This window comes from Ctenocephalides felis, unplaced genomic scaffold (assembly GCF_003426905.1).
Source record: "Ctenocephalides felis isolate EL2017-DRISC unplaced genomic scaffold, ASM342690v1 CF-g0.4_SCAFFOLD_01492, whole genome shotgun sequence".
In the NCBI taxonomy this organism is placed as follows: Eukaryota; Metazoa; Arthropoda; class Insecta; order Siphonaptera; family Pulicidae; genus Ctenocephalides; species Ctenocephalides felis.
Window position 1 is genome coordinate 11275132 of NW_020537646.1, and position 15942 is coordinate 11291073.

Genomic DNA, 15942 nt, shown 5'->3' on the forward strand with positions numbered 1-15942 from the left:
AAATATGATCGACTTTTACAATTGTTTTTAAACGTGTTTTTATTTTCAAACGCTGGTTCTTATTATATCCGAAATATAAACTATACACTATGAGTTATTTCTAGAAAATATTATCGCATAGGGTTTCCCAAAAAGTAGAAATATTTGTGAAACGCTGGTAGTTCTTAGCGAGTATAAAGCGAGCCGAATTCAATAAATTTTGTTTGAACAAAACAAAAAACAAAGTCCTCACAGAAAAACTGTTGTGTTCTTTGTATTAATTAGAATTGTATGGAAGCGATGAAAATTTTTCGAGAAATATAAAGACCTAAATTGAATTTGAGGTATATAATGTATAAGTTAGACAAAATGATACGAATTGCAATTGTGTTGGATTATAGGCGCGCCAGTAAAATAGACGTTAGCACCCTATTTAGATAGAATGTCTCAATGTTGAACACGAATAAAAACATATAGCACAAGTTGGCACACAAAACATTCGTACATTTATAGCATATTTATGATTATAATAAACATATAAATGGCCTATGGAGGAGTTTGCATTAATCAAAATAATTTTAATTGATAATAAAAAAATTATTCACTTAAACGTCATTTTAACGTTAATTCAACTAGTTTCAATTTGAATATGTTAAATTAAAAACTGTGTATACATGTGCACATGTGTACTTATATTAATTTGGAAATATGGACAAACAACACTCTTTTTTGCACTAATTTATTAAATAATAATTTTCACAAACGTTTCGAGACTAGGTTTGTCTCATCATCAGTGTGTTATAATTTAAAATTTAAAATATGGAAATATAATTTAGCATTTTGTGTTATCCATTACAAGTCGCTCGATACATACTGTGTACTTATATGTATATATATATATATATATATATATATATATATAAATTGGGAATTTAGAACTGACCGACCAATAATATTGAAAAATTATAATTCATATTACTCAACTTTTTATGAAGAACCTATTCAATTGGTTTAAATATTAGTAATTATTCACATGTTCAATTATTGTCGCACAGATGAAAAATACGATTATTTATCAATTATCATTTTGATTAATGCAAAAAGGCACGATTCAGACTATGGTATGGTGAAGGCTTCTGGACAATATTCATTGCTATATCACGAATGCGCTTTCTTTGATTGGTAAATTGATTAATTAGGCAAAATGCGTATTGTAGGTCGTCGTCGGCAAGTTGATATGATGTTAAGCTTAATGTGATCTTATTGCGAATTTTGTCGCTGGCCATTGATAATATATAACACTATGAATTTATATTTATAATAATATTATAGTGCTAGTTTATAGACACTTAGTAGGAAGTAAGTTAACGCACGTGAATTTTTCAAGAAAATCCCCTATAATGATATTAATGAAAATAACAAAACATCTTATTGCTTTAATAAAATATTTCGATTCAAAAAAAGCGATTGACAACAATAGTAGATTAGACATTTCTTACCGCAGTGATTGCATTGATGAAATATGTATTGATCAATATCAGTCATATTAACATAACAAATGACTTCTGTTATATCACATGATCATAAAAATTATATTTAAATATTAGCATTATCGGAACTTATTTATTCACCAGAATTGGGGTCGCTATATATTTGAATATCATAAATATTGGATTAGTTCCTGAGAAATCTAAAAGCAGCAAGGCATATCTGAGGTGAAAATTTCGATGTAGATCAAAAATTTACTTTAGAAGAGAACTACGTCTCAATCGCTCATGATTAATAGATTTAAACATGATGTTAATATATTTTCCCTAAATTGCCTAAAATATACACGCTGGACTAAAAATTAAATACATATCTCTGTATGGTGCAGAATATTATATAAATATAATATATAAATAAAATTATTATTACTTTTAGATTTTAATAAATAGTTGAAACCTATAAATGAAATATTATTAGAAACGACTAACTTAAATTAATTTGTAAATATTGATGGTGCATTCCATAAGACTATAATATATTTATTTCATTGATTTTATTCCATAATAGGTATACATCGCATATCAATTAACAAAATCTGCTTTAGTAATCTTATAGAGTTTTATTAACAAGATTATAGAATCATTTACTTTCAAATACAATCTGAACAAACATATAATACATATATATTATAGTACAAATTGTATGTGAATAATTTGTAACATATTTTTATATTCGAATTATGTTATCTGATAGCGATAGTTTGTTTCATTAAGTTTTAGCGATGACTATTTTGTTAATTATCCATTAACTGTGTAAATCCAAATTTAAATATATAATTCTACTTAGCAAAATAAATCAACAAGGGCCCAAAATTTTAATACTTTATTCATTCTGGTAAAAATATTATTGCATATTAAAATTCAACTAATCAACTAATAGTAATATGTAATAGACAATTTAATAATGAAAATGTATGTTTAACATAAAACGTATATATGGTTGGCACCAACGTAGTACATATATTTTCCCATTCGCTAAAGAATGTTCAAGTATTAATTAAATTACACTTTAAATTGTAAATTATTATTTAGACATATATATTATACTTACTTTCATGATCTTTTTCTATATGCCCATAATTTATTCATGGTTTTTCTAACCGCAATGAAATAAATTTAACATGCTAAATCCAAGAAATTAGTTAAATTCTGACCTATAGCTTGGTAAGATTTTGTAAAATTTAGTTCTAACATGAGTAATTTTTATTTTATTATTAGTTATAATGCTTAAACAGTATCCTTTGAACTAATACCTTTTGAAATAGTTTAATCCTTCAGTATTGATTATTATTCATCCTTGCTCAAAATAGTTTGCGCACTAATCTCAATAGCCTAACTAAAAGGGCCTAAAAGATAGTTAATATGAAATACTCGTACAATAGATAAATACAGAAATATTTAACACTTTATGACAGCGGTCAATGATATCAGATGTTGATTTAAATTTATTGTAAATTATTTATGAAATGCTTTGTTGAATGTAAACTATTGTGTAGATAATTCAATAATACACAATTTTAAAAGAAATGTGAGCTTTTACTCCCAAAAAAATGACAGAGTGTTTTCCACATGTAAACTGGAATATACATATATTTGTAACTAATTAGTTATAAATATAGACATCATAGTAGTGTTGATACTAAAAATGTGGTACTTCTTTTAATCAATCCATGACATTCTCGCAGCTTTATTGTAATTAATTTTATTACAATCATGTGAGTACAATAGAAACAAAAAGACCAGGAAGATAAAATGAATTTGTTTATAATTTTTGAAAATGTTTGTGAAGAGTGGTTTAGTTTTTGGCAAAAATTGGTCCGGGCGTTTTGGAGATACAGACCAATGAGTGAAGGAAATGGCAATTAAGTTTGTGAAAGAACCAGGCCTGCGATTTGAATGATTTAAAAAACATTTCACTTGATGTAATGAAAAGTTGATTAAGTTTTTGCAAAGGCAGGTCCAGCGCTTTCGTAGATCCAGAAGAAAAAGGTTAGAAAAATGCCGTTTGGCGATGGAAATTCAGATATTTTTGTAATTTGAATCAACATCAATTTGGATTTGAAAGGGTATCCAAAACTTTCAAAAAATTTCTAAGTTTTCGAAAAATATTAGCATTTTCTAGAAAGGCACTTGTCTCAATAGTTCAATTTTTCAATTGTTTTCGAAATTTTCAAAAAAAATCCAAATTAATAAGTTCAAAATTCTAAATTAATGCTTGAACAAAATGTTTACCTAACATTTGACATTCGTTGTTTTCTTTCTCTATGTGAAATTAAGTCACAAATTAAGAGCTCTTAATAAGGTTATAACTCATAAATCTATATAATACGATTTTTCTTTGTAGAGAAGTATCGAAAAAGATATTTAATCGTATATGAAACTGCAGCAATTGCTTGCAAATTACAATACGGGAAGTTCCTGCAATTTGGCTTGAGGCATGATGCCATGCACCTCTAGTTTAGAGCTATCAGGAATTGATCTACGTGACATTGAAAAGTACTCAAAATATCAAAACACATTGTTACAAATTGATTTATGTGTATAAATATATCAAGTGTTTGTGTAAAATTCTGTGACAATATAGATTTTGCATAAAATTACTCACATGTATTTAAAGCAAGCTTTCACAGTGTCCTATGCTTGCAACAAAGCCATCTAACAATTTTAGGTATTTTTCTATTTACACACAATCTGCGGAAAGAACTTTTTTCGCTCTTTTACATGACAATATAACATTTGACTTCACAGTTGCGAAAACAGTTTTTGCAACGCTCGCCATTTTGAAAGTAAATGTAAATCATATTTGTAGTGTTTATAAACATTTAAATTTTAACTGATTAAACTTATGATTAAAGAAAAACCTTAGAAAACTCGATAAGATGATACTAACTTGCAACGTATAAAAACACAAGTTACACTAAAAAACAATTATTAGATCGAAGAAGTAAATACAAAAAAATAAATAACGTCTTATTATATTGTCTAGGCGCGTTAATAAAACTATTCGACATGGCCTATCTGGCAGGAAGTTTGTCCAGGTCCTCATTCGCTCTTTTTTGCATTTTGCATTCTTTATCCTGAAGTTGGCTGTGCTGTGGCTCACTCTGTTGTAAAATCAGCGAACTTCACGCCTACTATGCATTAAATGCTTAAACAAAATGGCTACCTAATATTTGACATTAGTTGTTTTCTGTCTCTCTGTGAAATTAAGTTACAATTAATATCTCTTAATAAGATTAATAACTCATAAATCTATATAATACGATTTTTATTTATCGAGAAGTATCGGAAAAGGCATTCAATCGTATATGAAACTGCAGCAATTGCTAGCAAATTAACAAATACTATACTGCAAAGGTTAGATACAGTTATGAGAATCATATCGTTTTGTTATATATGTTATTTGAAGTAAAATGATCTTTCTTTATGTTAAATAATTGTTTATTTGTATAAATTTTTAATAAGCAGTCTGACATTGCCACGGAATCATGCCTAAAAGAGGTGGTAACAGGGGCAATGGTAATAGGGGAAGCTGGAATTCCACACATTTCAATAGCAGATTTAGAGATGGTATTTCTCATTTATATAGAATATTTAATTAAACCAAGTTATATATGTTTATCATAATTATACTCTGCCTTTCTAGAACATGATGACCGAACAAAAGATAGCACTCGCCGTGTTAGCTTCAAGACAAACCAAAATCGTCATCATGGTGGTCAAAAATTTAAAAACTATGAAGTGTCAGTCCGAGCACACCTTTTGGATGAAGATATTGACATGACTGGATTGAGTACATCCCAGGTTAATTTTTATTTTGTAAATAAATAGGTTTAAAGTTTTCTGTAAACTTTTTATAATTTTCAGGTCAGACCTATAAATCGAGGAAACAGGAGAGGAGATAGACATGAGGGACGAAATCGTAATTCGCCATTGCCAAATAAAAAATTATTACCAGGACCATCAGGTTTCTATGAAGTGATGGTGCGTTTTTGCTATGCTGTTGGTTAATGTATATCCAACGTAGCCTCCAGGATCTATATAAAATTGACAATCTACAAAGAGCTAATAATTTTATAAATTAAAATGTAACATTTGTATTCTTCCAGATACTATACATGAGAAATTATGACAAGGATTTCATAATTAAAACTATTCATAGTCGTATACAACCTGATCCATTTCATCCTCTGTACTTCAAACTGGATCAAGATAAAGCTATCTTTTATGTTGATAGTTTTCCTATTGCAGAAAAAATCTTCAAGCTAGATAGACTAATTACTTTACCAAATGGACACAAAATGATAATAAAAGTTCGATCGGGGATACCTCAACTTACCATCAATGAAAACCTTCGTGAAAAAATGATTGCAGCATTTGCTAAAAGATATAACCCAGCTGCGAAAGCATTAGACTTGTCTAGCTTTCATACTGATCCTGAATTATCTGATGTGTATTGTTCTTTGGCTAGACCACAAGTTATGATTGAAGCTATTGGTATAATAGCTTCTAGAATACCAGATTTAGTAGCTTTAAATTTAGACAGCAATAAAATTCATATCACAGATCACATGAAATGTATAACTGAAAAATTACCTAATATCACAATATTGCATTTAAAAAATAATAAGGTGGGTGACTTTAATCAATTTATTAAGAAACAATAATGTACTTATATACTGAAAAAAAATTGCAGTTGCTACATACAAGTCGTTTAGAGGTTTTGAAAAAGCTACCGTTGGTGGAACTGATTTTAGAAGGAAATCCATTAAAAGGCAAATTTAGAGATCCTAGTGTTTATGTAAGGTAAGATCTTATGTATTCTATGAATTGTTTATAAGCATCAAGAAGGGCAGCCAGGTTTCTAATTTAAAAAAGAAATTCAATGGTGATGTTGAGAGAAAGCTTGAGTCATGGCAAAGATTAATATGAATGATGTTATCTTTATTGTGAAAACAAGATTTGTACTATTTACATGCATTATCATTACTCGTATTATTTACATGCATTATTGATTTCATATCTTTTTATTATATTTTATATATTAGTAGCCATGAGTTTAATAGATGTATCAATATTGAATAATGTGAACTATGTCTGAGCTATAACTTTTATTGCTACATATTTCATATGACTTTCTTCAACTAACCATTTCAGAATTCCTTAAAATAAGTGTTATTATAATAGTTTGTATACTATTATAATATAAATTATTTTATTTTTTATTTTTTTACATTTAAATAAATTTTATTATCCATATTTTTGTTCATTAAAAATATTACATCAGGCTGGCAGTCTGGAAAGTTTTTGATGGTTTTAGATTGAACAATGCTGAGATCAAAAACTTTTTAGCTCATGTGTGATGTAAATAAAGTTGAATAAATAGTATGAGAGAAATATGGAACATGCATAGTTTGCAAAAATATAATTTTGTAACTGTCAGTCAAAAGCTTAATTATATTATTCACTACACTATAACATTAATATCATAACAAAGCTAACATAAATATTTAGAAATAGTTCATATATTTATTTATTTATTAATGTATATATAAAATATAAAGACAATGGATGTTTTGCCATCAAGTAATATTATTCATCAATTCTTTTTATTAACACCTTCCAAACTAATAACTTTGCGGAACATTTTATTTAAACATGTTTCTGTGCAACTATTCAGTTTTAATATTCAAGAAAAAATCGAGTTTAATTTTAAATTGTTAATACCAAATAATATAGTACTCTCTGATTAAAAAGAAAAATTCAGTTTGTACATAATAATCGAGACTTATGATACTAATATGTACAGTGCACTTTATTGGCCAAAATTAGAAATCTTTGTTAAAAAGATTTTTAATGGCTGCATAATTCTTCAAATTATTCAATAAAAAATATGTTGGCAGTTTAGTGCTCGTTAAAATTTACGCTGCATTATTATAATTTTTTATAGGCAATAATAATTAATACAGTTTGTATGAATTTAATCAGTCCTAACATCATTTTGTTAAAGAAACATATTATTTATTTTTTGATTTGAAGAGTAAACATCTTTTTTTGTCTGGAAGATATTATTCCCAGATTTTTAATTCTGCACTGTACATAATTGACGACTTCTGGACAAATTCGTATACATGCGATTCGCACTTCTTATGATAAAGTTATTATTTGGTTTTAGCAAAATGCGACTCACTTTCAGGATATTAACACTGAATATTTATTTTGCATGATTTAATTTAATAAACCATTACTCATATTATTTATTTAAAACTGCTATATTTTTATTTTACAAGAAATAAATAAAATAGCCTAAGATATATTTTGCTGATTGTGATATTATCGATTATTAATCAACTATTGAATGATTTGTATTATGTTAATATTTAAATTTGATTAATGATTGATTATTCTATGGTTATGCAAAATTGTGTCTGCATTTAATATTTGTTTTGTATTATTTACATGCATCAAATGTTATTTTCTAACAAATATTAAATAATTGAAAGACTACATTTTACTTTAAAGTTGTTGGTGATCATGTTAACATAATTTTGGCAATAAGCAAGAAATTATAAATTTTATTTGTGCCTACGAAAATGATTATTCCTGTTACTTTGTTGATTAATAATATAATACAATGACTAATGGGACTGAACTATACCTACTTCTAATTCTCTTTTATGGAAGACAGTAAAATATCTAATCCTGATATGTGTGATACTGAATTATTGAATGAATGATGCAGCGATTATTGCACGAGTGATGTTATTGATAATTATTTGAAAAAAAAAACAAAATATCTAACATCTAAATCTGACTTTCATTCCTTCATCTTCCTCCTACAAATGCTTTATGAAAATGGCAAGAGAATTTGCACCATTTTAAAGGATTTGTTAATTAATATGTCCTGAGAAAAAAATATAAATGGTGGCAGTTTGATCAAGCAAAATAATATGTTGACTTTTCTGTTATATTACAGATAGTCAAATCATATGCTTTCATACTGTGTGGAGATGTATAACTTTATTTCTCCAAAATTCTAGAATACTTGCCATCGAGATGATTGAAGCTGTTATACTTAATATACTACAATATAGACTTGACTTACTTAACTAATTATAAATATAAAAATAATAAAATATTTAATACTTGAAAATATGTGAAGTGGGCACAACTAAAATTTATCTCAAAATTAAGATTTTATTATGAACTCTCATATATCAAATAATGTGTATCTATATCATTTATTTATTTTAATTGATCTATTGATTTTATTCATTTATTACATTATTACATTGCATTATTACTACATAACATTAATTATTACACTTTTTAAAAATTTGTGTTAGCTTACTAATTGATAATAATTAAATACACACTATAATTAATAACTAAATACACATATATGTATATATATATATATATATATATATATATATATATATATATATATATATATATATATATATATATATATATATATATATATTTGTAAATTAATCAAGTACTGGCAGTTATCAAAAATAGTAGCTATTTTTATCTGTATAAACATTTTTGTGAAGAGATACAATAGATGTCTTCATTATTTAATTGAATTTTATCTTCTTATTGTTTTCATTTTTCCATTTTAAATTTGTGATATTTCTTGAACACATATTGCTGTAGAAGATCTGGCAAATATTGTTAACAAAATATATCACAAACAAAATGAAAAAAAATAAAAGAAGCTACATTTGCACATGATTGCTGTTCCATCTTTCCATTCTATGCACCAACTGATGTATTATATCTAAATTATTTGAAGCAAAAGGTTGTTGTAACTATATAAATAATATTGCCCATCTAAACTGTATATAATTCATTCCAATTTTGGCATTTATTTCTGTTATATAACTGTAATCAAACATAATTCTTTGTATCGTCACTCTAGTGGTGAGAGAAATTTGAATCTTTAATGTATATTTTCTCATCAATTATTATAAGGTATATTCTATTTATTTTAAGGAATTCATAAACAAGTTATGTTGCAAAAAGGGATATTACAAAAAATTTAAGAAATTATGTTTAGTATCTCATTCTTGATCAGTGATGTTAGCGATAAATGTTCATAGACTAGATTATCAAAACAAATGAAAGTTCTAAATCAAATTTCTTCTATTAATTTAATCTTATCTAATTAAAATTTATAATCCAAAATATGCAGTACTGTTCAACTCATGGTTACTATTAAATGAATGTTATTGATGTAGTTAATGTTACAGATCTTATTTTGCAGAGTTTTCAGCAGGGGTAATGTATAAAATCATTGAATAGGTTTATAATACATCATATTTTAATCATGACCAATTTGATCAAAGGACTGTCTGTCCATTTTCTTTTTCAGAGAAATTCGAAAATTGTTTCCAAAGTTGGTGAAATTGGTAAGATGATAGATATTTTTTATAAAATCATATTACATTTACAAATAAATATTTTGAACATATTAATTGAATTTATTTTTTTTCAGGACGGAGCAGAAATTCCACCAGAGATATCATTTGATTTGGGAGAAGCTGTTGACTTACCTACATCTAAAGCTTCTTTTCTTTGCAATGCGGGTGCTGAGGGTATTATTCGGCAATTTTTGCAGCAATATTTTACTATTTATGATTCTGAGAGCAGACAACCCTTGCTAGATGCATATCATGAAAATGCAAGAATGTCCGTATCTGTTTTCTTCACCACTGAAAAGTAAGAATGGTTTCCGTTACAATTCAATCATATTTTACTTTTTTTTAATGCTTTGCTTAATTTCTAGGAATACTGTGTACCATAAAGTTAATCGTAATTTGTTTCGCTGTCGAGATATTGATTCAAGACACAGAACACTAAAAGAAGGCCGCTTGCATGTTGTAGCACATCTAACAGAATTACCAAAAACGCAACATGATCCTACATCATTCGAAGTAGATCTGACTGCTTGTACCGTAAGTATAAATATTAAAATCTGAAACACAGTGATTGATAGTAGTTTAGTGATATTTTAAGAAACATTTATAAATTATAGATTGAAGCATTGAAGAATTTCTGAAAATATTTGATACCTATGTAATTGAAGCATTTGTACATTTCGAAATGAAAGTTATGTAATTTTTTCACAGCCTGACATGATGCTCCTGTCCGTATCTGGACTTTTCAAAGAATTAAATGGTGAAAACGATCCACCAATTCGATGCTTCCTTAGAGTTATGGTTATTGTACCTGCTGGATCTGGATTTTGTATCAAAAGTGAAGAAATGGTTATAAATACTGCAACACCTTCTCAAATTAAAGGAGCTTTTCAAGCTCCAACAGCTCCTGTAGCAGGAACCTCTGTGCAACCTGTACCTGTATCAGCTCCACCAGTTGCTGTAGTAATACCAAATCCGGCTGTGATTGATGATTCCACTAAAAAACAAATTATTCAGCAGTTATCAGCGCATACCAATATGAACCTTGAGTGGTCAGAAAAGTGAGTAGCAAAGAAATATTTCCAAAATATTTATATTATGTCTGTTTGTTTTTTTTTCTATTATTACAATAAAAATCAACATTTATTTCAGATGTTTGATGGAGACTAATTGGGAACTCCAAAGAGCTGTATTTGTTTTCACAGAACTGAGCAAAGAAAATAAAATACCTCCAGAGGCTTTCATAAAATAATATTAAATATAAAAAATAATATGAAATATATTTATATTAAAGAAATACTCTACGAGAGATGACATGATTAAATATATATTTATTTCATAATTGATGATGTTACATATATAAGTTCACCTGAAATAATAAGCAAATATTTTGTATATATAGTTTTTGTTACGGTACCTAAATTACTTAATAAAATATAATTTAGTAAATTTGTTTGATTTTATTTACTCGTATTATAATCATCATGTGTATATCAAACAAACCTGTTACAAAAATGCCTTGTAAATTGTGGATTTGTAACTAAATAATTGCAAAGATTCATTAAGGAATTCGTGTTTATACAAATTTAAACGCAGCTGAATTCTGTTTCGGAATTTAAAAACATTTGTAACAAAAAAAGGTTTTAAACATTAATAGTCAACATTCAAACCGGCGCTCTTTGTCAAGCACACCAACATAAGGAATTCAATACAATTGTTATTGAATCCGTATCACCTGTGTGAACAACCAGGACCGCGCTGGGTTAAAAGAATCTGATCATAATTAAAATTGTAATATTTTAATTTATAAGATAAAAAATTATGAAATTAAAACATGGACAATAATTTAAATAAATCAGGATATTTATGACCATGGAACTAGACAAACATATTTTTTTTTTAGTTAAACACTGGAAAAACAAGAAAGGGCAAGCAAATTTATTGTGGAGCACAATGAACGCAAGTTGATTACACAACAAGCTTTCGGATTAAATAAAACTAATCATAGATTTGACTAAATACAAAATGAAGTTGAAGAAAAAATACGGTAATAACGATCTAATTAATAAGATTTTTGAAGATTCTGGCATGCCTTAGAAATATGGATCTATCAAAAAACATTGGATTCCTACTGATAAGGAAACGTGCTCATTAGTTTTTGGCAAAGGCAGGTCTAGCCGTTTTGAAGATATGGGGCAAAAAGTATCAAAAACAGTAACTCAGTTTTTAAGAGAACGGAGCGTCCGATTTTAATAATTCAAAAAACATTTTAAATTTTTGGGAAGGCAGGTCTAGTCAATTTTAAAAACTGATTAAATTTTTGGGAAGGTCTAGCGGTTTTGGAGATCTAGTAATCAAAGTAAAACAAAATGCCATTTGGAGGTCAAAAATGATCATTAGATAAAGGCACATCAAATTATCAGATATTTTATGGAAATTTTAATAATACGTATAAATTATGTTTAAGCTTTTATATTTTGTCTCTATGCAGCTAAAGCAATACGATTTAGCTTTGAAAAAAAATTCCAAAATCTTTCAAAATAAATAAAACATTTTTTCAATCTTTTTTTCCAAAGAAGTCAATTTTTTTTCAAAAATAAAATTTCAAAAAAATTTTTTTTGGTACGGAAAGTTCCAGCAATTTGCCTTAAGGCACGATGCCATACACCACTAGTTTTATTTTTATGTAGTCAATTGTATTATTAATATTAATCTTTTTATATGTGTATATTTACGCAAGTGTACGTGTAGGCCTATGTGTATGTGTTTATAGCATTTCTTGTAATATTTTTTATAATTGTTTTTTTTTTTTAAATAAAATATAATATTTTTTAGTGTTCCTAGTACGGCCCTGTTCCAGCTTCACATAGTAGAATGAACCACTTGCACTACACTCTACTACTCCAGTACTCGGTTTCGTGTTTCGTTGGAGTGAGGTGTGTGTTTGTTTTAGCTGTCATTGTGGAATTTTATTGTTGTTCTTTATTTGTTGCAAATGTCAATATTTTATATTTACCATTCTGTAAAGTGATTTATTAATTATGTCATAAATAATATTTTTATTAATATATCCACAAACCTGCCATTGCAAAATTTTTATTAAAAATTGTTTCCGAATCTCACAAACTTTGTTGTTAATGAATTAAGATAACATTAAATCCGGCAAAACTTTAGAATTTCAAGGCTGGAAATAATTAATTTAATTTATGTTCGAACATACATGAAGAATTTCGACTTGTTTACCTGCGAGAGTTTATTGTTAGTTCTTCCACCTTCCAAACCTTCACCTGTTGCAATTTTAAACCTGAGTTGTAAAATATATACATAGTTTTATATGACTTGTGTCTAATGAACTAGAAAGTTAAAAGTGATGGTTTTTTCATTGAGATTTGTTGTGAAGAAAACATTATAACATTAATTATTGTGCTAGTTAAAATGATATTGTGCTACATTAGCTAGAATGCTGAATATTAATCCATAAAGGACTTACTCAAGCTTGTGTAAGGTAACTGAGAATTTTTTCCTTGATATTTTCCTTGATATCCTTGATATTTGAACAACATTAAAGTTTTAACTTTAGTTTTTTTAAACAACATTTTTATTATTTAATTATTCATTAATATGAATTAAATAATATTAATTATTAATATGATTTAAATAAATTATTATTTAATTATTCATATATATATATATATATATATATATGATATATATATTTTTGTATATCAAAAATTAAATGAAATTTAAATAAATTATTAAAGAATGTGTAGTATATAAGTAACTGTTTTTGAAATTACACTGAAGATGAGACACACCATGGTCTCGAAACGTCTGTAATCATAAAATAAAGTTGTGTTAAACAAATCTGAGTGCTGTTTTGTTCATATTAAACAATTAATATTCGTTCCACTCATATCATAAAATTCTATATATATATATATATATATATATTTAAAAATTTAAATATATACATTATTTTCATATCTCAGTCAGACAGAGGTGCCTGGTATGAGAGATTATAAAAACAGTTTTTATATTTTATATATACATTTAATTTGACTATTTCAGTAATATAATATCTATTATAATTAAAATATCTTTATATAACTCTTCATATATTATTTTTTGTTTCGGTATTTTTGCAAATTCATATTACTGAATGTTTCAGGATCATCAAAACCTGATCTTTTATAACCACAAAAATTGCATAAAATACACGAATAAACTATAAATCTAAGTAAAAAATGAATCTATGTATTTTATTTGTAAAAAATTTCTATTGAAACTAGTGGGGTGCATGATATCGTGCCTTAAGGCAAATTGCTGGAACTTCCCGTACCGTAAATAAAAATCTTGGTACGGAACCCAAAAAAAAATTGCACAAAATGTGTACACATTATTAAAATCTCTATAAAATATTTGATAATTTGATATGTCCAATAAACATTTTTGACCGCCAAATGACATTTTTTAAACTTATTTTTATTGAGAGTCCATAAAAGTTGGACCTGCCTTCCCAAAAAATTAATTATTTAATTAATTATTAAAATCGGACGCTCCGTTCTCTTAAAAACTGAGTTATTGTTTTTGGCAGTTTCTTTATCTTTGGGACGGCTGGACCTGCCTTTGCCAAAAGCTAATCAGCACGTCTCCCAATCAATACGAATCGAATGTTTTTTGAATTATCCAAATCGGTTAATCGGTGTTCTCGAAATCGTTGACGAAAAATTGTATCCGCACACACACACACTCACACACATACAGTATGTGTGTATGTGTAATGTGAATGAGTAATAGTATTTGTGTATATAATAGTACGAGAGTATATAACCATATTTGTAAATATAATATAGTACGTGAATGAGTAATAGTATTTGTGTATATAATAGTACGAGAGTATATAACAGTGTTTGTAAATATAGTAAAGTACGTGAATGAGTAATAGTATTTGTGTATATAATAGTACGAGAGTATATAACAGTGTTTGTAAATATAATATTGTACGTGAATGAGTAATAGTATTTGTGTATATAATAGTACGAGAGTATATAACAGTGTTTGTAAATATAGTAAAGTACGTGAATGAGTAATAGTATTTGTGTATATAATAGTACGAGAGTATATAACAGTGTTTGTAAATATAATATTGTACGTGAATGAGTAATAGTATTTGTGTATATAATAGTACGAGAGTATATAACAGTGTTTGTAAATATAGTAAAGTACGTGAATGAGTAATAGTATTTGTGTCTATAATAGTACGAGAGTATATAACAGTGTTTGTAAATATAGTAAAGTACGTGAATGAGTAATAGTATTTGTGTCTATAATAGTAAGACAGGAATACAATAGTATAGTACAGGAATGAGTAATAGTATTTGTGTATATACTATTACGAGAGTCTATAATAGTGGTTGTAAATATAATATAGTACGTCAATGAGTAATAGTATTTGTGTATATAATAGTACGAGAGTATATAACCATGTTTGTAAATGTAATATAGTACGTGAATGAGTAATAGTATTTGTGTATATAATAGTACAAGAGTATATAATAGTGTTTGTAAATATAATAGTACGAGAGTATATACAAGTGTTTGTAAATATAATAGCACTCGAATGAGTAATAGTATTTGTTTTAACGACAAACCATTACTAAATTTGTTCAATATAATTTTTTTAACGATATGATAACTTGATTACTATATTTGATTGTAATTAAATGAAAAAATGTTCAAATTTTTGTGTACCAAAATATCTGTTCATTAGTTATACTAAGTATATTTTTTATGTCTCCAAAAACACTGCACTTGGCCTCAGTACAATATAATTTGGAGTTTTGCAATTATAGGAAAAATAGTTTTAATTTTAATCTTCCAAAATATCATATAAATTCGTGTAGTAAATCAACCTATTTATTATTATTTCCCATAAGGTAGCAGGAAATTTTTATTACATTTTTTGCTCATGTCGAGTTCGTCTGCTACAT

At 26.9% G+C, this 15942-nt stretch overlaps 2 protein-coding genes across 3 annotated transcripts in view; both read left to right on the forward strand.

The window, feature by feature from the left end:
* Positions 1 to 4696: 4696 nt before the first annotated feature.
* Positions 4697 to 11204, forward strand: LOC113369930 (nuclear RNA export factor 1). 2 transcript variants are annotated; one of them, XM_026610555.1, is made up of 11 exons: positions 4697 to 4883; positions 4992 to 5096; positions 5173 to 5330; positions 5394 to 5510; positions 5636 to 6157; positions 6223 to 6332; positions 9907 to 9943; positions 10030 to 10253; positions 10321 to 10489; positions 10664 to 11013; positions 11105 to 11204. In XM_026610555.1, the coding sequence occupies exons 2-11, from the start codon at positions 5015 to 5017 to the stop codon at positions 11202 to 11204; spliced, it is 1869 nt and encodes a 622-aa protein (XP_026466340.1). In that variant the 5' UTR covers positions 4697 to 4883; positions 4992 to 5014. The 2 variants fall into 2 exon arrangements, with proteins under 2 accessions (XP_026466340.1, XP_026466339.1); XM_026610554.1 differs by having other exon boundaries at positions 4995 to 5096.
* A 1664-nt stretch (positions 11205 to 12868) lies between these two features.
* Positions 12869 to 15942, forward strand: part of LOC113369856 (echinoderm microtubule-associated protein-like 2) — a 38449-nt gene continuing 35375 nt past the window's right edge. Inside the window, exon 1 of the mRNA XM_026610455.1 lies at positions 12869 to 13457. The gene's annotated coding sequence lies outside the window, so the exon portion shown is untranslated. The remainder of the gene's footprint in view (positions 13458 to 15942) is intronic.